The following is a 27,850-nucleotide window of genomic DNA, read 5'->3' on the forward strand; positions in this document are numbered from 1 at the left end:
CAAGCCTTGATTAGTATTTGCAGATATCATTGACCCAGATCTCCACCATATATAACAATTATGCCTACTTTTAGCACAGTGGAAACATGATGAGTCTGTTGCATTCATTCACAACAGCAGCAGTGCTTATGTAGCACAGGTAGCCCACATACCAACCCACTCCCTGTACCTGTTGCTATGTAAAGTCCAGCTTAACACTCATCCTTGGAGACTTTAGAGAAAACAGGCACACACACACAAACACAGCCTTAGTGAGTCTTTAATAGTCTCTTACTTTAAATATTTAAGCCATTTGGGAATATGCAAGCATGCAAACTAGTGTTGGGTGTAACATAAAATAACAAACTCTTACCTGTTTGCATTTCAACTATCACTGTGTACAGATGTAGCCATTAGTGTAACTTATTGTTAAAGTACTACTGTACTTTAGATCCATCATCAAAACTGAACCTTGGACTGTTATGCTTAAACACTAATTTTGTTCTCTTGGAATAACTGCAATCATTACCAGCTCAGGAAAGATAAAAGCACGAATTTCCTCTTTTACAAAGGTTACCAGTATAAAATGTTACTCTTTCTGCTCAAGTTCTTTATTTGATTTTGCTATCCGTAGATCCGTTGATAGTGTCATTTACAACACCACCAACAAGCCTGGAGAGCAATGACAAACAACATCTTAATGATGTTTACATAGCAGTGTATGGATGATGCATTCAATCCACTGACTCATGACAAAAATGGCATTTCAGCCTGATGTAACACCAAGTGTGAATGAATCACGTAATAATAGCAGCGATTAATCACACACATTATCATTTAGGCTTAGATGCTTAAAATTATAGTTCAGGCAAGATGGCTTTATGTACTCTATGCAGTGGAAGAAGCTCATCTTACAGTATGTATGGTGCTTTCTACTGTGTAATTCGCAGGGTATTACATTTCCTGTTCTTGCTGATCTCCAAAGTTCCTCGCATGTGCGTTTATACATGTGACAGATGCTACTGTGGCTGTGTGTGGCTCAATGACTCAATGACTACTACTGTGGCAGTGATATTAACTTTACCTGTAGCTGTTATTCTACCTGGGGAAACTCATTACGGACTCATCACTCATGTTAGTGGAAACCAAAGGGCTTCAAGTGCTGTCAGGCAACACCATGACAAATCTGTTGGTTCAGTGTTGATGCATTGATAGATGACTCGTGCCCATGGTAATGTTGCATGGTGGGGGGGGGTTTCCATAACAACACTGTTCAGAGCAGCATCGGGTGATCCTGTAATTTAATGATTTACTCTAGATTAGCAGCTATTTGGTGGCTTCATTAGGATACATTGTAATAACCTAAAAATTAGACTGACCTACCATTTTGTTTACTTCATTCATTCATCCTGACATTGTCTTAATGTTAGCCAATTTCATCTGTTGTCCAGCAGCTGTTTGGGTTTTAAAAGGAATTTTCATGATCTCACAAATGTCTGCTTTCGTCCTAAAATGAGGAAATGTTTGCCACCCTGCTTTGCTCTTCTTCTTTGTTGGAACGTACATTAGGTCTGTTGCAGAGACTTCCTCAGTAGCTGGCACATTCTGTGGAAACACTGGATTTAAACATTGGTTTCGGCCCAGGCATAAATGTCATCTTTCCGGTCAGAGAAAATAAATCTGTGGGCTCATGAGAATACCTTTGAAGATACAACCAGCTGCTCGATAACAGGTAAAAAAAAAATAACATTTTGAATCCCTATTTCCCTAATATGAATGTAGGAAAGGCTATGTGATTGATGTGATTGCTTGAAAAAGCAGTGGCTCAGCAACTCACAGATCACCTCTCATCCAACAACTTGAATGAACCTCATAAATCCAGCTTCAGAAAATTCCACAGCACAGAAACTGCCCTGACAAAAGTGGTTAATGACTTACTACTTGCTTCAGACTCAGTTTCAATATTGGTGCTCCTAGACCTCAGAGCAGCTTTCGATATGATTGATCACCACATTCTATTACATCGCCTAGAAAGTTATATTGGTCTCACTGATACTGCGCTCTCCTGGTTTAGATCATACTTATCTGACAGATCTCACTTTGTTTTACACAACAACTGCTCATCAGACCACAAGAAGTTCAGTTATGGTGTGCCACAGGGATCTGTGCTCGGCCCTTGCCCCTTGGTACATTAATCAATAGTTACAAACTAGGTTCCTATTTCTATTCAGATGATACTCAGCTTTACATTTCCATTAAGCCTGACGCCTGGTGAAACTGGAAGAATGTATATCAGAAATCAAACGATGGATGTCATCTAACTTCCTTTCTTTGAAATGCTGAGAAAACTGAAATGCTAATTCTTGGTCCAAAGCAGATTAGAAATAATTTCTGTGATCTCACTCTGAACATAGCTGGTTCCACAATTTCACAAAGCCCTTGTATTAGTAATCTTGGTGTCCTATTTGATCCCAATCTCTCCTTTGAAGAACATATCAATAATATTACAAAGACTCCATATTTCCACTTACGAAACATTGCCAAGATCCGTCCCATTCTTTCCACGGCTGATGCTGAAACACTTGTTCATGCTTTTGTCTCATCTAGGCTTGACTACTGTAATAAACTTGTGTTTTGTATATGTGTGGTCTCACTTCTTTTCCATTTTTCTATATTTTGCTAATGCTGCTCATTGCTGAATTATTTTTATTGTACTGTATGTGTCGAATATTCCATTTGTAATGCTCTGTATGTAGTTTATCTCATTTCAATACATTTGTGTGTTTTGCTAATGTTGCTCATTGCTGTTTTTATTATATGTACAGCCCTTTGAGGCATGCTTTGTGATATTGAGCTATAATAAATTCTGACTTGACTTGAATCACCACCAACAAGAATTAGGCTAACATCGTGTGTTTGCTTTAATGCTGGCCTGTAACTAAAACTGATCGAATAATCAGTCAAATGTTTTCATCATTTAGTCCATAAAATGTCAATTGTACTCAACTCAACTTCAACTCAACTAACTTCATTGTCTCCTAGGGGAAATTTGTCTCGCAGCCGGGTAAAACACAGAACACAGACATGAGCATAAAACATGCTAAATACATAAAACATATTACAAAATAAGGTTATGAGCAGTAGCAACTAACTATTTACTTTACTTTCTTTACTACCTAAAGGAATATCTCTCTCTAGTTTCCTACCCTGGGCTTACCCTACTGTAGAGACCCTCTGCTATCAATAATTCACGCCGCGATGACCTGGCAGTGAAAGGTGAGACAGAGGAGATAATGAAGTCTGGCTGACGTCATCCACTACGGCCCACTAGTCTTCCTGCTGTTACCGCATTCTCTTCATGAGCGGCATTACGCAACAGTAATCAATAAGTAATAATATCGCAAGGCCGCATACAATGGAGCACAGTGCAATCCAATGATGCTTCTTTGGCAGTGAAAGAGAGCAGGCTGGCGGAGAGGCGTAATGATATGCAGTGTGTATTGACTGAAAGCAGGCAAGATGCTATTCAGTACTGGCTGGAAGTCATTATGTGGGCGATGCCTTGAAGGTGACCTGTCATGAGGATGAGGATGAAAGGGCTGGCTGCAGACACACATACTCCCACACAATTTTGCATGCTGGCTGGACAAATAGTGAGGTTATGGTTGCACACGTGTATATGTGAGGGGACTGTTGCCCCAGAACACGTTGCCTTAAGTCAAAAGAAGTGCGAATTATATGGACAACACTGACACACACTCTTAACAACGCCACCTGACCCTGAGACATATGTTTCTGTCACTCCCCAGCAACTGTCCAGGCCGGTTAAAGCTCTGTCTTTCTAGCGCTTACTTGCATACACGCAAAGAGAAATAAAGAAAAAAAAGATAGAGGAAAATAAAAAAGGAAATATTTTCAATGGTGGCTTGTAGCTTGCACACTGTATTAACTTTGGCATTCAGTAACATGAGGCATATCCTACGACATTAGGGAGATCCCATCTGATTCTAGGAAGTTAAGAAACTTTACTTTGTTATATGGCATCTTTTCAGCTCTCCGCTTTGCATTTGGATACTGAATCCAATTCACATCGAGTGGAGCCAGACACTCCATCGAATCAGCCTGTGCAGCCTCAGACACTGGCCCACTTTCAGTCAATCGGGAGCACAGAAGTGGAGCTCCCACACACTCTGCAGACTCAATTATGCAACCACCTCAGCAAACACTGTTTGGATGTGCTCTTGTGCTTCACATCTGAGAACAACAGCCTGCAGATGTGCAACTTAAGAATGCATGATCTGTTCCTCAGTAACTCACACCTTTCTCATACCTACATGTAAACAGTGAGTCCATAATAAGAACAGTCACAGTTATGTGGATAATAGATTTCAATTTAGGAATTTTTAGTTCTTTGCCAGTTGCATTTTCCGAAAGCACAAGTATGGAGGAAAACATCACTGTAAGGCTTAAAATATGATGATTCTTAAACTTTGCCCTGTCTTCTCAGTTCCATAAAGAAGCAGCAGAAGCAAACAAATGCTTTCTGTCAATGGCTGTGGGTCACTGTAGCAATGCTTGTGCTTTAATATTAAATTCAGTTTAACCCTCTCTTCTTCCATTTGGGATTACCAGACTCGTCCTATTCACTTGTAAACACAACTTTTCTAAATATAAGTTAGTGATTATAACACAGCTTTATTGAATATTTATTTATTATTTGATTTGATTTGATTTGATTCTAATTGGTCTATTAAGGTGGTCAGCAGCCCGCTGTTTATGAATAACTTGGCATAGCTATGAATAACTGGCTGTTGCTACTGATGTTTCACATCCAGTCATATCACTGTGCAGGAAGAAATCAGGTCAGTTTTGTTTGTTTGATAATCAGATCACTCAGTATCTTACTGAAAATAGGGTTGGGTGATATGACGGCATATACCGTGCAATGGTAGAAAAGTGTCCACCGGTAGAGATTTGGCAATACTGTTTCCACCGCGGGAAGTGTCCCCTGGTGTCTCTGCTATATATTTGGGGCAGGCTATGTAGCAAATCAGGGCTGGATTCTCGCGTGATACTGCTATTCTTTCGTGATCTCGCAAATCCAGCTGCCTCACAAGGTAATGTGATTTGGGCTGCAGGATTGCTTACCACATTGTCACGTGACGTGGCGGTAATGGGCCTCTAAGCTGGTTTGCCAACCGCCGCAAAAGAAGAGAGTGACAAGGAAACATGGAGGAGGAGAGTGAAATTGTGAATACAGAGCAGGAGGAGTTGTTTTGTTTGTATGGAAGTTCCATTTAAAAGAAGAAAATAATCAAATGTGATAAAGTATGGTACGGTATGGTTATTTTAAACCATTTCTTAATTGAATTTACAGAACAATTACTGTATTGCGATATATACAGTTACCGTGATATAAAATGACATATACCATGACACAAGATTTTGGCCATATCGCCCACCCCTAGCTGAAAACATCAAGAAATTACACATTTATTGCTATGATTTCAGTTCATTTTGAGAACAAAAGTTTTAGTCATGGTTACAGGTTGAACAGGAATGTGGCTTTTTTATGTTACTATAAATGCAGTTTGAAAAATAGATTCTAATAAAATACTCTTTTAGGCTAATAATCAATTTCGGAATTGCTATATTGTGTTAAATTACTGATTTATTTCCTAATTAGCATTGTAATAAGTGGGATAATGTACAGAAAGCTTGTTAGTATTGCAGTACTAACAAGCTCACTGTGTAATTTGTTTAAAGAACTTAAAATGAGCCAAATACTCAATGCCAGTTGAGTTTTAGATGAAGTTCAAGCAATGAACACTATATGCATTGATATGTACAGTATGTGTACAATGTAACAGAATAAATAGGACTGTTGTAGGAATATTACACTGATGGCAAAATCATTGTCATACGACACCAGGGTAAGAATTCTACAGAGGAGAAGGTCCAGGAAATGTTAGAAAGGTCACAGGCGTGGGTTAAGCTGCCAAAAAGGCAAGGTAATGGACTTTTTTCAAAGAAGACATTTTGGCTCGTCATAGCAGGAGAAGCCCAGGTGTAATTAATAACTTTAATTAACAAGTCCATTCCATTTAAGTGTCTGAGTAGCCAGTGAGCCAGCATGTATAACACCATATTGTTTATTGAAGAACAGAGCAAATGAAGCAGGAGGGGGATTAAACATATTTTATATGCAACAGCTATGTCATGGATGTCTGGCACGTAGAAGAACATAGACAGGACCTAATAAACAAAGTAACAACAAAATTGCCAAACTCATCAAAATGAAGGTATGGCAGTCAGTTGTAATGGCAAACTATAAAACGTGACTGTAAAGGCTTTCTAGTTTATTTACAAGGTGATTTTGATACAATCCATTCCATCAGAACTGTTTGGCAAGGAAACAGCCAGAGTCTAACTTTATTCCTTATTGGTATTAGCATTAACTACAAGAGGGGGGAAAACGTGGACCATTTACAATGTTTATGCTCTATAGAAGCGGAATACCCACTGTACTGTATGTACACTGGTTCAGTAGAAGTTCAGATCCTCGTCTTGTCAACAAATACTTTCAGAAATAAAGGGGCAAGATACCATTGTTCCACATCAGGAAAAGATCACAGCAGCAAATGTTAGCCTAAACATTAGCCTTGACCAGATTCAGTTTTGTATCTCAAATGGACCTATTGGTAGAGTTTAGAGATCTTTTGCAAAATACACACCAGTTACACTTATTAATAATTAATACAGAGTGAAATCAATATTAGTTCTGGGCATCCATGTTTTTCACAACAGGAAGAGCACTTACACTGGCATTTCTGAATAGGTTTGATATACTGTAAACTAAAAAAACTCACCTGTTTAATGTCACTATTTACATTAATATGGTATCTGAATGCACACACCTTACAAAAAGTAATTTAATGAGGTGTTTGACCTTGATCCCAAAGAGAAGGAGCTATAGCCTCCTCCACTGTCTTAGTCTATCCCTCTTTAACTAATTGGATTAATCTTGGGGCTTTAATTAGAATGATCAGGTGGTCAAAACAAGGAGGGGCTGTAGGAACAGGGACTTGGCTAAAGTTAATATGCTAATAATATTTCTATAGAAACAGAGTGAGTTCAGAATCATACTACTGGCGCTGTGCGCTGCTATTATGTTATTAGGAAGAAGGAGAGAAGGGGGGGGACTACTTTTATTGTTAAAAAAATCATGATGGGTATTGCTGTTTGTCACCACAGGGAGCATCAAACAAGACACACAAGGCCTGAAACAGGCCTACCTTTGGCTCATGAACCTACACAGAAACTCCACTGTTGACTTCCACTCAGTTATTAACTGACAGTAAAGCCACAAAGTTCCTGGGAGCTCTACAATAGACCTGAAAACCTGAAGACTGCTGTATCCACACATAAAAACCATCTATTTGTTCCATTTCCACTTCAAGACCAAATCAAACTACAAAATACTTGCTTCGACCTGACCCTAACCATAGCATACAGGATGATTTGATAGGAAATCAATGTGTGTGTCTCTTTATTGATGAGGGAAACCCACAACTTTCCATCCTTCACTGAATCTGACATGTTCGCGCTCCTGAGTCCACACAATGTAACAGTTTAATATGGGGTACAGGTCTTCGTTAGAGCGCAAGGAGGAGGTGGTGACATCCTGTTTGCAGCATCGCATTAATCAAAAGACAAGAGAAACACAGCTGTGCGTCTCGAGACCTATTCTAATCACCGGAGTGACGTAACTGTGACCGAAGAATAGGCTACAGTGACAATGATAACACAGCCAGTACTGTGAGCCTAGCTAATACTCGTCTATGAATTAAATACTTAACCACTCTTACCAAATGGCCAAAGCTGGACGTATTGGCCTGAACAATACAGCGTACATTTTAATACATTACAGCCAAAAATATATATTTCTTACCGTAAAAGGCATTTCGCGTTATCTGTCCACCCATTGCTTTATTCCTGTAGGGTCTGTTTATCGCCTGTATGGATTATTCAGATGCTCTCGTTGCACAGTCCAGCGCTCGTGACATGATTGCACGTTCGCATCCGAAGGCAGCCTATCGCTTCTTTGCTCCGAATAGATGCAAACACTGGAGACAGAGACCCACACCTCCTTCTTGTGAGCGTAGGGACACAACCGTGAAGGCAACTCCCCCCCCCCATTCACTGAGCGCTCTCCCCGCCTCGGGTCCCACTCACTCACTCACTCACTCACACTGGTATTTACATAAAGGGTGGAGACTGGCTGAGCGCTTTTAACGCTGTCACTGCCGCTCTGAGCTGCCATGACAAGGAGTATTTGTGGAGCATGAGGCGGGGAAGTGACCAGGAAGAATAAACACAATATTCAGCTGTGTAGGCCTACAAATATTACCCTGTATTCAGTGTGATCCTTTTGTAGGTTTAGGCCAATACAAGTGATTAAATTAATAAATTATATAGATTATACTGTATACAGTTCCACATCTTTGTTGTTTAAAAAAAATACAATGGCGATACATGTTTGAGGCGAAATATGGATCCAAAATCTTAGTGAGCAAGTGGTCACATTCTTTGCTCTCAGCACTCACTCTTTCGCCTTCCATACTTCGTTATGTGCTTCAGGCCCCTGACAGACAGACTGGGTAACCCCTCAAGACTCAGGCCTCTGACTTGAGCTGTCATCACATGTCAGTGATGACCTCACAGCCCTCAATCTCAGACACCACTGTGTTTACTCTGGGCCTGAAGCTGCAGGCTCTTAGATAATGACACTGTGAAGGACAGGGTCAGGTTAATTAGATATATGAATTAATGGAATATGAACAAAAGTATACCGGGTGAACGCCAGGAATACATAATTGCAGTGGTGGAAGAAGTACTGAGATCTTTTTCCTTTAAGGAATCAACATTTGGAGAAATATGCGTAGGTTTTTTGGCAGAGAGTTAGATGAGAAGATCAATACCACTCTCATATTTGTCTGTTAAGCAGAGAAAAGCAAAGTTCGACATTTTGGGAAAAACACTTTTCCGCTGGAGAGGTAGATGAGAAGATGAATACCACTGCCACATCTGTCTGTTAAATATAAAGCTGACAGCAGCTGGTTAGCGTGGCTTAGCACAAAGACTGGAAACAGTGGAAAACAGCTAGCCTAGCTCTATCCAATTGTAACAAAATATCAGCACCTCTAAACCTCCCTAATTATATTTTGTTTGTTTAATTCGTAAAAAAAAAAACTGAAGTATTAAAAATTTACTGGAGGTTATGTGCCAGACTATTTCTTTGCTGGGAGTCGTTGCCAGGCAACCAGCGGAGATTCCAGGAAGTTTCTGCTTTGAGGTGCTGGTAGATGGATTTTGTTACTTTTGGACAGAGCCATGCTAGCTGTTTCCCGCTGTTTACAGTCTTTGTGCCAAGCTAAGCTAACCGACTGCTGTCTGTACTGTAGCTTTATATTTAACGGACAGCTATGAGAGTTGTATTCATCTCCTCATCTAACTCTCCACCGGAGAAGTGTATTTCCCAAAAGCTTCGAACTTTGCTTTAAGTAAAAGTAGCACTACCAACCTACCACTAAAATATTCCATTACAAGTAGAAGTCATGCATTTAGGTACAAGAACACAAGTATTAACAGCAAAATATACATGAAGTGGACACAAACTTTTTGAGACACTCCCCTCCAGCAAGAGGCTGTGGTCCATCAGGACCAAAACCTCACGCCACAAGAACAGTTTCTTCCCGTCTGCAGCTGGCCTCATCAACAAGGACCCCCACTGACGCTGACTCTCATCCCGCACCATGGACACTACACGTTACATTAACGTACCACATCTGTCTCAACACGATACATTCACGCACATCTTTTGGATTATTAGCTCTGTACATTACACATATTCTTTATACCTCATACTATGAACTTTTGCACATTCCCATGTCAATATTTTGCAGATTCCTGCACAAACTGTACAGCTATCATTCTAAAAACAGATATATTGTGCATACTTTTAAAATGATTTTTTCCTCTTATTTTTGTCAATTTTTCTATTTTCTTTTTCTTGATTTTTGCAGTACTTGTTTTTTTTTTTAAATCTTTTTTATTTTCTCTTACTGTGTTTATTGTTATGCACCAAAATACTATAGTATGTGAATTCCTTGTATGTGAAAACCAACTTGGCAATAAAATCGATTCTGATTCTGAAGTATCAAAAGTTAAGGTATTCATTATGTAAAATGGCACAATTCAGAATGTTATCAAATGATCTGAATATTATTACTGATACATTAACGTGTAGGCAGCATTTTATATTTGTAGCTGTGGAGGTGGAGCTCATTAATTGTAATTTCAATATGTACTATTGGGTAGTTTAATCTATGAGAATTCATCCTATTTTCATCAAATTTCTAAAGTAATAATATGTTTTACACATACAGGCTTAATCTCAAAAGTAACTAGTAAAGACAGCTGTCAGATAAATGTAGTAGAGTAAAAAATACAATAATTCTCTCTGAAATGTAAATTACAAGTACCTAAAAAATGAATTTAAAGGTGCTATTGATAACATTGATAACATCCAGCCACTAGATGACGCACCCCCACCCCCTTCCATTCCAGTGGTTGCCAGTTCGTTGCACAACCTGCATATTTCACGGTCGAGTGGCGTGAGACTCAGACTCAGTCATATCAAGTGATGAATCTTTCATGATAGACTAATGAATTGTAACTATACATTATCTATAGATTTAGGTTATTTTGTGCGCTGGTGTTTCATGTAACATTATCTGTGGTAATCTTAGCATATGGCTACACGCTATACACTATAAGACATTAGGTAAATATTAAACAGAGTACAGTACGTTGTAGGGATGCTATTAAAACCGTTAGCGCTCGACATTAGACAAACTTGACGTTAGCTAGCGTTAGTTAGTTAGTGTGAGTGTTTTAGTTAGAGTTGAAGTGTTTTCTTGCTGAAAACAAATCTCATAGCTGATTATAAAAAGCCACAGAGCAAGAATGGCTACAGGGAGAAAGGATGACTATATGATCATGTCAGTAGTTCAGATTTCTATATTAACGTGAGTACTGTAGCTGTTAAGCTCAAAGCAGATGGCTACATGGATAGGTAGCCAGCCACAAGTTCCCTCTCTGCGAAGTGTCTCATAATAGGGCTAATGTTAGACTGCTATATGAGATGACACGCAAAAAAAAAGTCATGTTTTGGGTCTAAACACTATAATGAGCAGATTTACAGTAGTTCTGAACTTTAATTTACCTTCGACATGTCACATTGGTAATATATTGGGATCCCACGTCCTCTCCATTCTTAAAAAAGAGCGACCGTCTTTTCATAAGCGGACCAGTGACTGGTCAATTAAGTTGCCCTGCATAAACTTGTACTGGCCCCGGGCCATCGGTTATGTCGGACCCTGGCCCACTTCTAAACCCCTCTGATACGCATCTGCGTTATAACATTACGTTGTTTAAGGGAACTATAACGTTAGGAAACTGGATGCAATGCACCGTCACTAATGCTAATGTAGCTCCTCAGGGATTGATGCTATTAATTTTGACAATCTAACCGGTGACAACACATTAGTTAAGGTTTTAAGGACTCTAACTGTTGGTAATTGTTGTTTATTTTGTTTAAATATGCAGAACTGTAATTTTATGGGCTATTGTTGTTCGGACATTTAAGCTAAGATAGCTAATATGTGCTAACGTCAGTGTCCATTTTTTCCACACTAACTGGCAACAATACCACATGCTACCTATGTCGTTATACTATTGGCTCACAAGCCTTGTTAGAAGCAGGAATTAAACATCAGACATCTCACACAGAGATAAACAAAACATCACAACTTCATTTTGGACCTGTCAAAAAATTTTAAATTATTAATTCACAATTTTGTTTAGGAAAAGTGATACTTTTATTCTAAAAGTTCTGTGGATGTATTTAAAAAAAATAATTTGTGTAATAAAAATGTTATCAATATAACCTTTAAGTGCAGTGCTCGAGTAAATGTAGTTAGTTACATTTCACCACTACATAATTATCAATTTCATACCCTGTCAGTCACAGTTTGTATCATGTTGTGTTTTGTAAAATGATCAGTCATTGTTTCTAGATTATGCATCATTTATCTTTTATATATGAAATATTGTATATAAAAACATTTAATACTTTTATTGGGAAAAGGAGACAATTCAATTAGAAGCCATTTATTGATATGATGAAATTACACAGATACCATCCTTTTGTGAACAGGACAGAGAGGCGGAATGAGTGTAAAACAACCGGCTGCATAATACTGTTCATTCATGTTTATGTTTATAGCATTACTCACTAAATCCTGCAGGTAATAATATTTACATGTCCCCATTTCCCCATCACTTTTAATGATTACGACCATGTAACCATAACAAATACTCCAGCCTGCCTGGGCTGTTGATCAAAATGAAATCAGGACCACAACCTCAAGGGTTGGTTTTGCTAAATGAGACACTGTAGACACACACATGGTGCACACATTTGAGGTGAAGACAGTTGGTGGAAAGTGCTCAAAGCACAATGAGAGTCTAACCACATTTGGTTTCATGTATCACCTCTGCAGACAATTGTAAAAATCTGGATTCAGCATTTTAAAGAAGACTAGTTGACTTAAGCCAATGCAAGACGACTTTCAAGACATCACAAACAACTGGAATTGAAATTAGCTTCCTGATTTAATCAGAACTGATCATTTAGATCACAGGGACACAAAAGTATTCTGTCAAAATAAAAAAGCAATTCCATTTAATTGTATTAAGTTAGAGTAAGAATGATTAGTTAACAATATAGAAGGACTTAAAGTCAAGAGAGAATGTTCTGGTCCTGACTAACTTATACTCTGACAAAAAGCTACGATAAACATGGGCATAGCCAGCTCTGAGGTCACAGAGGGCCGGACCTCGGTAATTCTTTCCTAAAAAAAATAAAATCATTTTATATAATTTTTTTTTAATAAAAAATAAATTGGTGCTATAATATCAGGAGCTGAAAACGTCTGGTCCATCCTTTAAGTGTCTGCTACTACTTAGCTGTACAGTGTGTTGTGAACAAAGGTTGGCATCGTCTCGCCAGCAGAGCGAAACAGCTCTGCGTGCACAACTGGTTACATTATGTGACGTACGTGTAACAGTTGCGTACAGGCGGTCCTGTCATTCTGTTCACTCTGTGGGCGAGGGGGCTGTAACATACATACACACAACACTTACTACAAGATCAGTCTACACTGTGTTCGAATACAGGTTGCAAAGCACACAAGACTAGCCTTACCAATATGCTATATGGATTTGTATCATCCATATTGGATGATACAAATCCTCTTTGATAATTTAAGAGCAATATATAAAATGGAAATAATAAGCAGGGGCGCTCTGGTTATGTAGCCTCCCTCTCATGAGTGATATGATGAAGGATCGCATCAGGGCATATAGCCATATGTCCAAAATAAATACGTTTGCATGTCTGAAGAGAGAAGTCAGTCTCATTGTGCTGCTAAAGATTTTGGAATGACAAGATTTCTTAATTCCTTTTGCTCTCTGATGCTGCGCCTTCGTATCAGAATCTTTGCAGACAGATAGATAGATAGTTGTGTCCAGTTATTATTACCAAAATGTTTCAGTGATACCTCATTTATCACTATAATTCATTGATTCAATAATGAGAAATACCTGTTCCTTTTATTTTATTGCAAATAAGAATTACATTTACAGTATTTAATTTCTTATTTTAAAGGGCATATTATGTATTGGTATATATTTAATTCAAAGAGATATTAGGCCTATGCAACATTATATTTACATTCATACAACTTCCTTGAATCTGTAGAACATGTTAGTAATTATTTTTTTTTGCAAAGAAAGAAGTTTGAATGAAATTGTAATTTTCCAAGTCAAAAATTTTTCCAGCACCTCTCTCTTCCCTTGTATTGAACATGCCATTTTTGGTGGGTGTAGCAGCCACCGAATTTAAAATGAATTATTTCCGTCCCTGCCTGGATACCCAGTGCAATCAGAAACTGAACTGAAAAAGAGTAATTTCAAAACTGGCCATATTTGTGACTTATCTTGTGTTGGATTCTAGTCCCATTTTCATCTATGCGTTGGCACTGACATTATTTCCTAAGTGAATATTGTTTCTCTCAAAACGCATTAAAATGCATAGATTTATACTATAGTCTTCAAAATTTCAAAATCCTGGCTACGGCTCTGGTTATAAAAGTAACACCAACAAGTCAGTTGAGTCTTAAAAATCTCCCCAGGGATGACATCATTGCACTAAGGTATACTTTGTGGCTCACAAGGGACACGGCTGCAAGAAGAGCAGTGACTGGACGCTGGCCAGACAACTCTCAGGAAGAAACATCAGACCGGGTTTTACTGTAGCCATGTCATGTAACCTCGCAGATACACACTAGAGGAAAGGCCTGAAGTAAAGTGCACTTCCTTGCCTGGCTTGACTTTGATGCTGCACACAAATGCATCTCTAGAACATCCTTCCTTTGTACAGTACCTTTTACTTCCTGCTTTAATAATGGACCACTCTGTCGGCCTTAACCTTTAAACAAGAAAGCTTCCTTTGGCCTGCAGTCCTCTCTGCAACATGATTGAGATTGAGAGTTTGTATATAATAATTGCATTACATAACTTACTCAGATAACGCGGTGCGGCTCATGGTTCACTGCAGTTCATCTGGTATCAGCATACAACTTCAGCTGATATATTGCCTTCTGACAGTACAAATACACTTATAGTCTTTTAATGTCTATTCTGAACATTATTATGAAATAATTCTTCTTCATTGGTAATAATAATTTTCATGATACATAAACATGAGCAACACATAGCAGATACCACACCACTCGTACCACCAATGAATTAACAATACAATAGTATTAGCCAAACATACTTTGTGGCTTGTACCTGAGAAATAAAAAACAAGTGGAAGTCAACGAGGAAGTCACTAGAGGTGACTAAAGTTCTGGCATTGCCTGTATTAATGGTGAATCCTTTAGCAAACTTGTCTGTTTTCAACTGTAATCTTGCTGTGGTGGGCTTCAACCAGGAAGTTGTTTCTTCATTCATCATTTTCTTTGCTGTTAAAAGCAGAATAAAGAAATCAAATCTCTACCAGTCGGGTCAGGTTATCGGGGAGTAGGCCTATACCCAGTGTGAAAATGCCGCCTCTAAAGTAAAGCTGTTTAATCTCCTTTTGAACATTCTTCCAGAAATCCAGGAGCCCAAAATATGTGTGAAGTCCCCCACCACTCCACAACCCCTGCAGCATAGTCCAGATGTATTGCTGTTTTCTGAAGTGATAGATGGAGTGTTAAAATACCGCATTTTCACCTTCCAATCAAATTCCCTCCATGTTGGACTGTTAGTTAGTTTATGTCCTGCTTTGAATCTTACCTCCAATTATTCATCTGTTATTATAATATTTGTTTCCAACTCCCATTTTTCACTGGCATCCATATAGTTGTGCTTTATATAGTTTTTATATAACCCCTGATTTTGTCTCTTCCTCTGTAAATTACATTAACACTTCCTCTAGTTTGGATGGTGTTTTACAAATATTCTCACATTCCTTATGTTTCTGAAAGTAATGTCTTAGTTGTAGGAAACAAATCACGGGCTGGTAGATTAAATTCCTGTGCAAGTTGTTCAAATTACTTCATGGTTTGTCCATTTGTTAGATCCTGCGTCCAGGATCTAACAAATAGGGTGTTTCTTTCATACTACTGACCACATTTTCATTGTTCCCCTGATCCAGTCTTGAGCTTCTTCTGTGCCATTTCAGTCAAGAAAGGAAGTGATTCCAAACGTACGTACATTTGCATCTGTCTCTTCAGTTATTAACATAATTAGAGCTCTAAGTTGCGCTACCTAGAAGTAATTTTTTAAATTAGGAAAAACCCTCCATTCTCTTTCAGGAAAAGAATTGTCTTATATTTAATTCTAGCTTTTTGATTTTGCCATAAGAATTTTGAAATGATTTTTGTCTAATATTTTAAAAGTAGAAGTAGAAATCACAATAGGTAATGACTGAAATAAAAACTTTGTCATTCTTACCGTTTCTGTTGTCCCCATCAGAGTCAGAGGTAAAATCTCCCATCTAGCCAAATCCTTCTTTAGCTCAGTTATCAATTTCCCATGGTTTGCTTCAAATAGCTGTGATGTGATAGGAGTAATAATAATACCCAGGTATCTAAACCCTTTATTTATCCATTTAAAATGAACCTTTTCCTCTAGTTCTGCTGGACATTTGCCTGAGAGCATCATAGCTACTGATTTAGCTGGATATTTCTCCATATTCATTCATATTGTTCAACATGGCTGGTATATAGATTAGGATGGTTGACTTATATATGTTAATTGTTTATTGTCATCCGTGAGCGTTCTACCCCCATTATTCACTCCTGTGCAACATTAAAGAACACAGCATAATTATACAAGTATTTATTAAATGATAAACAAACCAAAAACACATATTATGAAGTCTAATTCTAAATGCACTATACTACAGAACAAAGTGTGTGTGTGTGTGTGAGATCCAAAATTACCTTAAACAAAGAAACTAACTCAAAGTGGTGGTGGAGCCATGTTTGATAAAGAGTGCGGCTATGTTAAAAGTCAAATTGGAGTGTACGTGTGTGATCGGTGTAGGATAATAGTGCCCAGTTAAAAGAGAGTTAGAATGCAAAGACTGTCTGTGTGAAGAATAACGTTGACTAATTTCCTGGCTGTGTTTTCGAGTTGCCGAACCAGATACAAGGTTTTCTGCCCAAAATTCTTCAAAATAAGACGGTGTAGTCCCTCATTCGTCTACGACCATAACGTTAACTAACATCGACTTAGCATGCGGCTACCAAATGACCTAACCGATGAAAACACATCACAACAATAAAACTCAATGAACCAAATCAATACATTCACAAATGTAGTCCTGTGCTACACAGTACACTGTTAAGCTATGTGAAGCTATGCAGTGCCCAGTTATGTAACCAGTCGATGGAGGGAAAGAAGGTTGATTTGAAGTAAGCTACTCCTTGTTAGCTGGTGGTCCGTCTGTTATAGACAAGCCAAGCTGGAAAGAATTGTGTTTCTGGGAGAAGTCCTTGCTGTGCAGTATTCCGATTATGTAGATTGTAGGAGTCCGGTCACTCTATTCTTTGTTCTCCTTACAGTTAGCTCGGTGCTAACTTCCTTAGTTGCTTTTTAAAATTAGCTGGCAGACTCTGTGTAGTAACCACTCACGCTAACTAAACTTGTTGCAGGGATCTTAGGCAGGCTTTTGCGGCCACTGTTTTCGATCAAAGAGAGTTCAGTTCTACTGTCTGTCTGCTCCAAGCAGGACACGCTGGAAGACAACTATTGCTGTCCGGCTGCAGTGAAGAGGCCAAGAGGCTAGAGAGCTTGCTTACTCTCGGTTAGCCGTGAGCTAACCAGAAGTCTTAAGACAAAGGCAGGCGCATGTGTTGCATGTGTTAATCTTTTATCCTTTCGTCGGTGGGACCTCCCCGAGGTCTGCGCAGACCGAGGAGAAAAGAGAAAGAACCATGGCTGCTGACTCTTTTATTGACCTGGTGACATCACGGGTCACAGGTCAAACTGACCAATGGTAGCTCAAAGCTGGGTCCATGAGGGGAGTTCACTAGTGTGAAGTCTGGAGGATTGTGGGAAACTGAGTTTTGTGGCTTTCCTATGTTTACAGAACAAAAGAACATGCGGCTTCATAATAAAAAGTTCAGTTAAAGTCCCACAAATGAACAAATTTATCTGTGGAGTGCCAGTGGTCCCAACACCAAAACATTTCTTATTTTTAAGAGTTGTTATAGTATCAGGTATTTCCTGTAATGAAATTGCCTGTATAATTTCAGATGCCTCTTCTTCTGGTAATGATAGTAAATGTAGTCTTTTAAGGAATGCCTGTGTTTTGCTTTCAATGAATTTGACTTGGAATCATTGTAAAGATTTTTATAATATTCTGCGAAAGCTTCCGCTATCTCTGTTGGCTTTACTATAATTTGTTTGGAAATACGGTGTCTAACTTTTGAAATTATCCTATTTGTTTGGGCCTTTCAAAGTTGGAATGCTAAACGACTTGCTCTATTGCCCATCTCATAGTATCTTTGACTTGTAAAACGTAGAGCTCCTTCTGCTTTATTGCATTGATTGATTTTACTCTCTAACACTCTTTGCTGTTCTCAACCTGGATGTTATTTCTATTTTCTCTGTTATAACTGCTTCCCCCCCCTCCCATAAAATCAATGGTGATACCTCACCATTGACATTTATTGGAAAGTATTCCTTTATATTTTGTTTTAGTTCCTTTACCTCCCTCTCATCTGATAGGATTGACACATTAAGTCTCCAGTATTTAAAAAAAGATTCTTTACCCATAGCTGCAGGTGTAATAAGGGCATGATCACTTAGTTATGGTCTCTATGTCACAGTTCAAGATTTCGTAAATGGACTGTACTTGTATAGCACCTTTCTAGTCTTCCGACTACTCAAAGTGCTTCACACTACATATCACATTCACCTCATTCACACACTGATGGCGAGTGCCAACAGCTCATCAGTTCAAAGAAACTAACTAAGCATTCACACACACTCACACACCGAAGGCCCCCAGGACACTTTGCCATGTGGGCTGGGGGAAGCCAGGATCGAACTGCCGACCTCTTGATTGGTGGACGACCTGCTCTGTTTCACATGTAAAAAGCTTGTGTATATGTTGTTGTGACATGAAAAAAATCTGTCCTTGAATAACTACCATATGTATTTGAATAAAAGGTAAAATCCTTCCCTCTAGTGTTATTATTTCTCCATGGATCAGTAAGACCTAACTCTTTAATAACATTATTTCATACTCTGGATTTTTTTGTGATTGGTCCCTGCTCTGGTGGCAACCTATGGAAGTTTTTATTGGACTTTATTAGTTAAAACCCACAGAACACAATCCACAAATGTGTACCATGACCCACAAATATTTCACTATGCACAAACATGGATTTTTAAATTTGGGTTGTGTAAAGTATATCCACAAAAATACAGAGCAATTTGAAAATATGCATAACTTGCTTTGTAAAAAGGTATTTTAATTTCACATAAAAATGATATAGGTTTTACAAATGTAAATAGTTTCACCACAACAAATACATGTAAAGTGATACATACGCATATGTGGATTCAGTTCAGCACATTTGTAGACTGAATAATGTCAGCTTGCTGGCCATGTGACATCTGTGACTTCCCTCCTATTTATTTGTGGAATTTTGTCCACAGCAGATCTGTAAAAAGGGTTCACATGAACTGATGGAGCTACAGTCTGTACTGGAAGAAGAGTCATCTGTAGACACGCCCCTACTCTGCCTCTGATTGGCTATTCCGTTCCAGGCGTCTGCTAAATGCTAATGCTAGCCTAGCATTAGCCTAACATTAGTTTTTTTATTACGTCCCGCACCTGTTTCCTCATTTTTTGTCTCTCAGTTGTGTAGTCTTGATTGAAGCAGATGGTCCGTCCCTCATATGTAGTGTTTTGTTTCCATGCTTGCTGTATTACATGATCTTTCACACGATTGTCTAGGAAGCGGACAATGATCGCTTGCGGGTGCAGTGTTGTCTTTCGGTTTGGCGATTGATGAACGAATAAAAACAGTCACAAATCCTGCGGTGTCGTTTTTCTCAGAGCCCTCCGGGATGCCATGTAGCCGTATATCGTTACGCCTCGATCTTGATTCCAAGGGGTCACGCAGATAACTTTGTTTCTTGGTAAAGTAGAAAGGCGACCGATCTTTCTAGCCGCGCTGTCCTGTCTTCCATATTTACTGTTTGTTACTCCAACGAGGCTGTTTTTTCCATAAGTTCCTTCATGTAAGTCTGCACGCTTCTGTGTGCTCTTGTCTTGGTCTGCGTAACTTTATATATATACTATTACTGAGTCCTGTTCGCTGCCGACAAGCACCTTCCCCGGCATCGTTCCCTTCGCCATGTCAGTACATCCATTATTTGCATTATCCTTCTTGCCAGGCCGCCCTTTGTTGTCCATCTCTTTCTTTGTCAAGTTTTCGTGAGTTTGACTCACTTTCTGCCGTTAATGTTGTTTTAAAGAGCTAGTTTTAATTGATTTATGAAGAGCTAATTTTCCACCCTGTCTCCTACCACATGGTGCCACCGGATGTCCACAGTTTATATGTTTTATATGTGCCATTAAGTCCATCCATATTTTCTTGGGTTAAGCGGACATCCCTGTCTAATATCACAAGCATCAATAGATGTTATTCTGCTCTCTTCTGTTTAGGTTTGGTGTGCTTTTGCTGAACCTTGGATATTTAAGATTTCTGACAATCCCTTTAGAGTAATCCGGGGTTGGCACAAGAATAAAGGCTGCAGATTGATACAGTATATTAATGTGGATTTCTTTTGTAAGATTATTTTTTGGCCTTTTTGCCGTTATTTAATAGGAACAGCTTAAGAGGGACAGGAAATGTGGGAGAGAGAGGGGATGACATGCAGCAAAGGGCCGCGGGCTGGATTCAAACCCGGGCCACGGCGGTGAGGACTCAGCCTTGTATTTGGTGTGCGTGCTCGGTGAGCTACTGGGGCACCCCATTAATGTGGGTTTCTGACACAAGCCCATATGCTTTTATTTCATAAATAATTTTCTAAAGACGTCATCACTGGATAAATTACAGCATTAGTTGTTTGCTGAAACACTTAAACCGCCTTAGAGTATGTTTCCATTTTCCTGACAAGCGACATCTTGTGTCATTGTGAATAATGACTGTTGTCTTTGAGTAGCAAAGGCAGAAGTACTGTTACGTTGTTGTAGTGCTGCAAAACCTAGAGTTCAGGGTGAACACTGACACTGGAAGCCGCTGTTCACATCCCATTCCCTAATCTTACCTGTTAATGTTAATGGTAAAGAGATCTTACTATATAATATCCATTCACTGTCAGAAGGTAAATGTAAGCAGGTTGTAGACTGTGCTTATACATAATGTGCTTGTACATGTATGTGTATGCACATATATAGGGTAACACTTTATAATAACCATCATTAATAAATGGTAAATTGGTAGTTAATTCAACTTTAGTTAATTATTTCACTGTTAAACAATGAAATGAAAATAAATGTTTACTTATTATTAGTAATGCTATAATTTGTTATTTATCGTTAGTTTGTGTAATATAAAATAATTAGTTTATAAATTATATATTGTATCATTGCATTTATATATTATAGTAAGTATTTGTTAATGATTACCAAATGATTTGTAAACCTTTAAGAAATCATTTCTAAAACATATATAAATATTACTTTGCTAGATGGACCAGATATTTGTAAACCGTCTACAAACATTATCTGGATGGTTACTGTAAAGTTGCAACTGATGTTTATAATACTTTGTAAATGGATAATAAATGGAGTCAAATTCCTTGGCCAAAAAAGTTGATTCTGATTCAGGTATCTGCTTCTTTTATGTTAAAGGTAAAATTATTTAAATAAAAGCAAGCTGGGATAAGACGAAAAAGAGACCAATCAAAGAAGACAAAAAGGTGAAAAATGTCAATGTATGGCACCATACACTTCGGTTCATTAGAATTTGAATAATGCAAATCATCATCTATGTGAATAGTCACTGGCATGTGGTGTCATCACACCCACAGGCCTTCATTTTCACTTCATACACAGTAAAGATGGGACAAAAGACGAGGATGAAATACATGTAAATACATATTTCACATGTTTATTAGATTCTCACCATTTTAGCTGTGACATCTTTGACATATTTGTCTGTCTCTTCAATTAAAGTGTTTCATGGTTTTGAAATTGAGTACAGCCATCAGACATCATGTGGCTGCAGATCTGACATTGTGGCTGATGATTAACCAGCCCTCATCGCCACATGTCCCAGCATGCTTCAGGCTTGACAGCAGCTGGAGACCAGACCTCACCAAGGTTTCCACGACAACCACTGCTCGAAAGGCATTACGTACAGCTAACAGGGATGCATATGTAAGCACACAGGGACACACACAAACACACAGAGGGAGTCCATTAGTCCAATGAAACACAGTGTCCATGAACAGCTACCAAACAGTTGGACAAAACAACAACAACAGATAGCAGTTCAGTGGAGTAATTCCACAGTTAGGTGTGAGCTGTGCACAAGTTTACCAATCTACAGGGTGGACATAACATCCTGCCAGCGGAATGGGGCCTGCCACCTCTTTCTAAGTGATTTGTATGGAAGTGAAAGGGAATCTGGCAGCAGATGCCGAGTGGCCGAGAGGTCAGCAGAGTGGGTCTCCTGCAGTTGGTATTGTCTGAGAGTGTGCGTGTGCAAACACACCCTCCTATTCAGCATAGCCTCTGGAGTAACAGTGGAACCTCATACAATCCAGAAACGGAACAAGATAGAGAGAGAAGGGAGGAGAGGTGGAGAAACCGCACAACATTTTCGCAAAAGTGACCATGGATCATAATGTAATCTGAAGAAGAGAAAATGAGACACATGGAAAAAAGAGAGGGGGTGAGAGATAACGAGTAGGGGGCATTTGCACAGTTACTGCAGCAAGCATTGGAATAATGATGGTCTCCTCCTTTCATAAATCCAGCCTTATTGCAAATCCCTTTCTGTCTATTCTGAGACATGCCCTCAGCAGGTATTCCAGATAACTACACTCTTAGTTATTAGCAAAGGTGAAAGTTAGTTTGAGGGCATATATGTCTGGTGTAATGTAGTACCTTTCATCAGAGTTGGAGCAGAAGAAGTGGGGAGGTGATAATTAGATCTGTCACTCTGCTTTAATATCTCTCAGACCCGCTCAGCCCTGGGCTGGAATGTTGCAAAGAAATGCCTTATTGTCTCTGCTGCTCAGGAACTGAAAATACTGTTTCTAGATGTCGGATACACTGTGGCAATATGTGCTGGTGAGGAGTGATGGGCTTCAGTGGGGTATCACTGTGGATATGAAAGGATTTTTATCAATGAAGCTGGTAATTTAATAAGGTCTACATATTGCCTGGTGTATATTCAGTACTATATTTTCTCTGTATTATCAGTTAAACAAGACTAAGAGTCTACAGTCTGGCGGTTCGATGAGGCTGCACTGTGGAACATCTGCATGCTAACATGCTCAGAAGGACAATGCTACATTTTTTATGTTTAGCGGGTATAATGTATAACAAGTTAACCATCTTAGTTTAGTGTGCTAACGTTTGCTATTAAGCTGTAAATAGCAGCAACACAAAGTACAGCTGTGGCTGACCAGAATGTCATTAGTTAAAGGAATAGTTCAGCAGAGAGTACATGAAGCTACCGCCAGCTGTCAGTTAGCTTAGCACAAAGCTAGAAAGCGGGGGAAACAGCTAGCTAGAAACGTTTTTTTGCAAAGCTGAATTGGTTGCTGGTGGTAGCTTTATATTTACCATACAGACATTAGAGTAGTATTGATCTTCTCATCTAACGCAGTTGTCAAGATATTTCACTAAAACCAAAAATATCAGCCTCATGGTGGCACTATTGAGGAAAATTCAGGGGAGCACCAAAGTTAGTAGGATTCAACCTACGGGGGACCATGAATGTCTCTACAAAATTTCAGGGCAATAGTTGTTGGGACATTTTAGTCTGGACCAAATTGGTGCACCGATCAACCGACTGAACAACAGACCAGCATTGTCATCTCTGTGGTTAAAAACGTGAAGATTTTATGAGGAAACTTATTGTTGAGAGCGACGACTCCCCCCCTCCCCCACCTGTAACCTCTGCCGTGTGCCTGACTGCTGACCAGGTGAGAGGACAGCTGATGAAGCCCCACTCAAACAAGGCTGCAGGCCCCGATGGCGTTAGCCCCGGGGTGCTAAAAGCCTGTACCCCCCAGCTATGTGGAGTCCTTCAGCATGTCTTCAACCTGAGCCTTCAAAGTGTCCCCATTCTGTGGAAGACATCTTGCCTCGTTCCTGTGCCGAAGACGCCGCGTCCCAGTGGCTCCAAGGACTACAGACCGGTGGCACTGACCTCCTACATAATGAAGACCCTGGAGAGACTAGTGCTGGAACAGCTGCGGCCCATGGTCAGACCCCTCCTGGACCCCCTTCAGTTCGCCTACCAGCCCCGGCTGGGAGTTGAGGACGCCATCATCTTCCTGCTTAACCGCATCCACACCCACCTGAACAAGCTGGAAAGCACGGTGAGGATCATGTTTTTTGACTTGCTTTCAACACCATCCGGCCTGCCCTGCTGGGTGAGAAGCTGGCAGCAATGCAGGTGAGTGCCCCCCTTGTTTCCTGGATTGTGGACTACCTGACTGGCAGACCACAGCACGTGAGCCTGCAGCACTGTGTGTCGGACAGCGTGGTCAGCAACACTGGGGCCCCCCAGGAGTCCTCTCTCCCTTCCTCTTCACCATCTACACTACAGACTTCAGCTACCACACAAGAACCAAGAACACTCAAGCTGTTTATAGGAAGGGCCAGAGTCGCCTCTATTTTCTGAAGAGGCTGAGGTCCTTCAACATCTGCCGGACAATGCTGAAGATGTTTTGAGTCTGTGGTGGCCAGTGCTATCCTGTATGCTGTTGCATGCTGGGGCAGCAGGTTGAGGGTAGCGGACGCTAACAGACTCAACAAACTGATCCGTAAGGCCAGTGACATTGTGGGGGTGGAGCTGGACTCTCTGGCGGTGTTGTCAGAGAGGAGGATGCTGGCCAAACTACACGCCATCTTGGACAGTGTCTCCCACCCGCTCCATGACATGCTGGTCAAACAAAGGAGCACCTTCAGCGGAAGACTCATCCCCCCAAAAAGCACCACAGAGCGCCACAGGAAGTCATTCCTGCCTGTGGCCATCAAACTCTTTAACTCCGCCCTCTAAGAGTCAGTCTGTATGACCCTAGGTCACTAAACTGGACATTGATCATTACATCATAATGGAATAACTGTGCAATACTCTGTGTACTACTCCCGTGCAATATTAGTTTTCCCATGTTAGTTTTTCTTATTTATTGTTATTGATATTATATACCTCTATTACTCTCGACAGTACATGCACCTCTGCTTATTACTATTACTTATTACTTTTTTTGGTTACATTGTATTATTATACTGTACTATCATCATCAACCAGTAAACCCACTTGGTACTTGACACTTAGTTTATCTTATACTTATACCCACCTGATACTTAATTTATTTTCTGACCTGTTTTATAGTGTATCATATTGTTTTCTAGTACTTTCTCCTGTGTGCACTGACGTAAAGGCGAGCTACTGTAACAAAGAGTTTCCCTACGGGGATCAATAAAGTATTTCTGATTCTGATTCTGTTTCCTGTAGCTCTCCCCTCTCTTACAGGGAGAAGTACATGTGGTTGTAATTCCTCTCAGAACAGATGACTGTGACTTTTAAATTGCAATTCCGATCAAGATGGGGTGTTTATTGTTCATTACATTACATTAATATGGGACAGCTGCTGCGTGGGGAAACATATGAATGCGTTTGCATGGATTTTTGGCGCCATCAATCAGTGATCCTGCTGGTTTAGTGGTTTCCAAACCGTGCCCGGTGTGAATCAGCGCACTGTATCCTTCTTGACATCCACTGGCTCAAGTCACATTTGGCAAAAGAATACTTCCAGATGCAGAGACAGATCACCAGAGCTTTCTTTTATCCATTTATGTGACCCTCACTTTATCTTTCCTCCCATTTATCACATTTACAGCCTGTGTTAGTCTTCCCTCTCTAGGTTTTTACACTGTTTAGATCCTTCAGGAACTGGGTTGAGCTGAAATGAGATCAAAAGAAAATGGAGTTCTTGAAAGTGTTGTGATTGTCCCATAGAGCTGGCACAGCTCAGAATGAAAAACACCTCAATCACTGCTTTATATTTACTCTCTAAAACAATAGCCTTTTTAATTAGACACAGGAGAGGCCACCAAAGATATTACCAGGGGCTAATCTGTTCCTTTTCTCATTTGGGACCATAACAGAGAAAAGCAGATTGAAGTACTGTTTTTAGGGCATCTTCTTCTCTTATTCCCATGCTCAGACCTGAGTATCAGTCTCGCTCCAGCTTTACAGAAAAACACATGAGGCTGTCTCATGCTTTGCTCTGAGCCTGAGAGAAGGACAGAAGACTGAAAGGAAAGAGGAGTCACAGGACTTAGCCGAGATCTGGTAGCTTCAGGGTACAAGAAGCAGGAAGTCATGAGGAGCAAGGTGCTAGATGTGTTACAGTATGCTTGATGAAAACATCATTAGCTATTTTCTAGGGATTTGTTAAATATGTGCTCTGAAGTATTTATACAGGGTTGGGGAACATCCATGGAAAGGGACTATAGTTACAGTTATAAAAACTGTTACAATCACCTGCTAGATGGCCTGTTAAAGATAACAGACAAAACCCATTCTCATTCCCAGGTTGTCAAATACCAACGTTTGTCATGCCCCTTGGCGGCACCGGGCTTTCAATTAACTCCAATGTAAAACCATCCGCTGCAATATTAGACGCTCAGAGGAACAGCTCCGGCCGTCCATTCACCCCAGTATTAACCACTATAAGATGCTGACCTGCCGCCCGGAAGTATTTTCCTCGCTGTTAATTCCCATGTCAAGGTTTTCTTTCAATGATATCCTCAACATTCCTCAAAACTCAAACAAGAAAGTGTCCTTCAACAATAAGATAGGTCAATGTTACGGCTATCAGTTTAAATTATTTCTCCTATGATTCTGAGAAAAGTTTTTTGTCAGTTTTGGATAGCAGAAGGCTAGGCTACATTACCCATGATCCTTAGCCACCGCTGCAAGAGGAATCCAGCTAAACCTGAAGTCTGGTGGAAAACATTTAAATTACTTAATACTTACTAAAGTACTTATTGTACAGTGAATTTACAGTCATAATCAGCCAGACATAGTTTGACACATTGACACACACATTTTTATATAGGCGTCTATACATATCCTTATATATATATGTATAGTATACAGTATATGAAATCAAGTGTATGAAATATATGAAGGTGACAAGAGCAAAAATTAAATGTCACATGTGCATAAATAATTAAATTATGTAACAGTGGAGGTTGAATGCAATGCACAATATAAAGACCTGTTTGATGATATATATGAACGTGACCACTGCAGGGATTAAATGAGGGATGTGAAAGGTAAAGTCAAGTTTGATAACCACTTTCATGCTTAAATATCCTCAGCCACATATTCTTGGAAATATAAAATTAAATGAGCAACTTCACATTTTACAATCACAGGCTATAATATGCCTTTTCTCAACAGAGATAGTGGTGTTTGGATTCGGGTTACGGCCGACCGACAGAAATTTGAAATGGAATGAAGCCCAGTGACGGCAGACAGCCCAAAACAGGAGTTGAAGTCACCCACAATTCCCTACGTAGGCTGCGCGTAGCTGCGTCCATAGCAACCACCATAGCAACGATCTGAGAGCAGAGATAATCTTCGTAATAACTAACAAAACTAAGGATCATATACATTCACTGAGTGAAGATTATGAAAATATGCACATTTCTAGCTAGAAATGTTATCATAACACATTTAAATGCAGAAACTATCTTAAAATACTACATTTTTCCACTGAGAATAAAATAAATGTCCACCATTTTGGTTTTCACAAAAAACAACAACTTGGCAGTCACGTGTCATGGAGGCCAGAATTGAAGGAGAAATCATTCAGACTGATGGCCGTAACATTAACCTATCGTATTGTTGAATTATCAAGGACACATTCGTGTTTTAGTTTTGAGAAATGTTGAGGATATCACTGAAAGAAAACC

The 27,850-nt window shown here is 39.5% G+C and overlaps 1 protein-coding gene across 2 annotated transcripts in view; it reads right to left on the minus strand.

The window, feature by feature from the left end:
• neurl1aa (neuralized E3 ubiquitin protein ligase 1Aa) overlaps window positions 1–27,850 on the minus strand; it is an 89,161-nt gene that overhangs the window by 40,660 nt on the left and 20,651 nt on the right. Inside the window, exon 1 of one of the 2 annotated variants that reach the window (XM_044191256.1) lies at window positions 7,931–8,199. The exons of the other annotated variant lie outside the window; for it this stretch is intronic. Coding sequence (XP_044047191.1) covers window positions 7,931–7,964 — 34 coding nt within the window. The 5' untranslated portion in view covers window positions 7,965–8,199. Of the gene's footprint in view, window positions 1–7,930; window positions 8,200–27,850 lie in introns of those variants that run through there. 2 annotated transcript variants of the gene reach the window in all.

The sequence above is a fragment of the Siniperca chuatsi genome, linkage group LG3 (assembly GCF_020085105.1).
Source record: "Siniperca chuatsi isolate FFG_IHB_CAS linkage group LG3, ASM2008510v1, whole genome shotgun sequence".
Lineage (NCBI taxonomy): Eukaryota > Metazoa > Chordata > Actinopteri > Centrarchiformes > Sinipercidae > Siniperca > Siniperca chuatsi.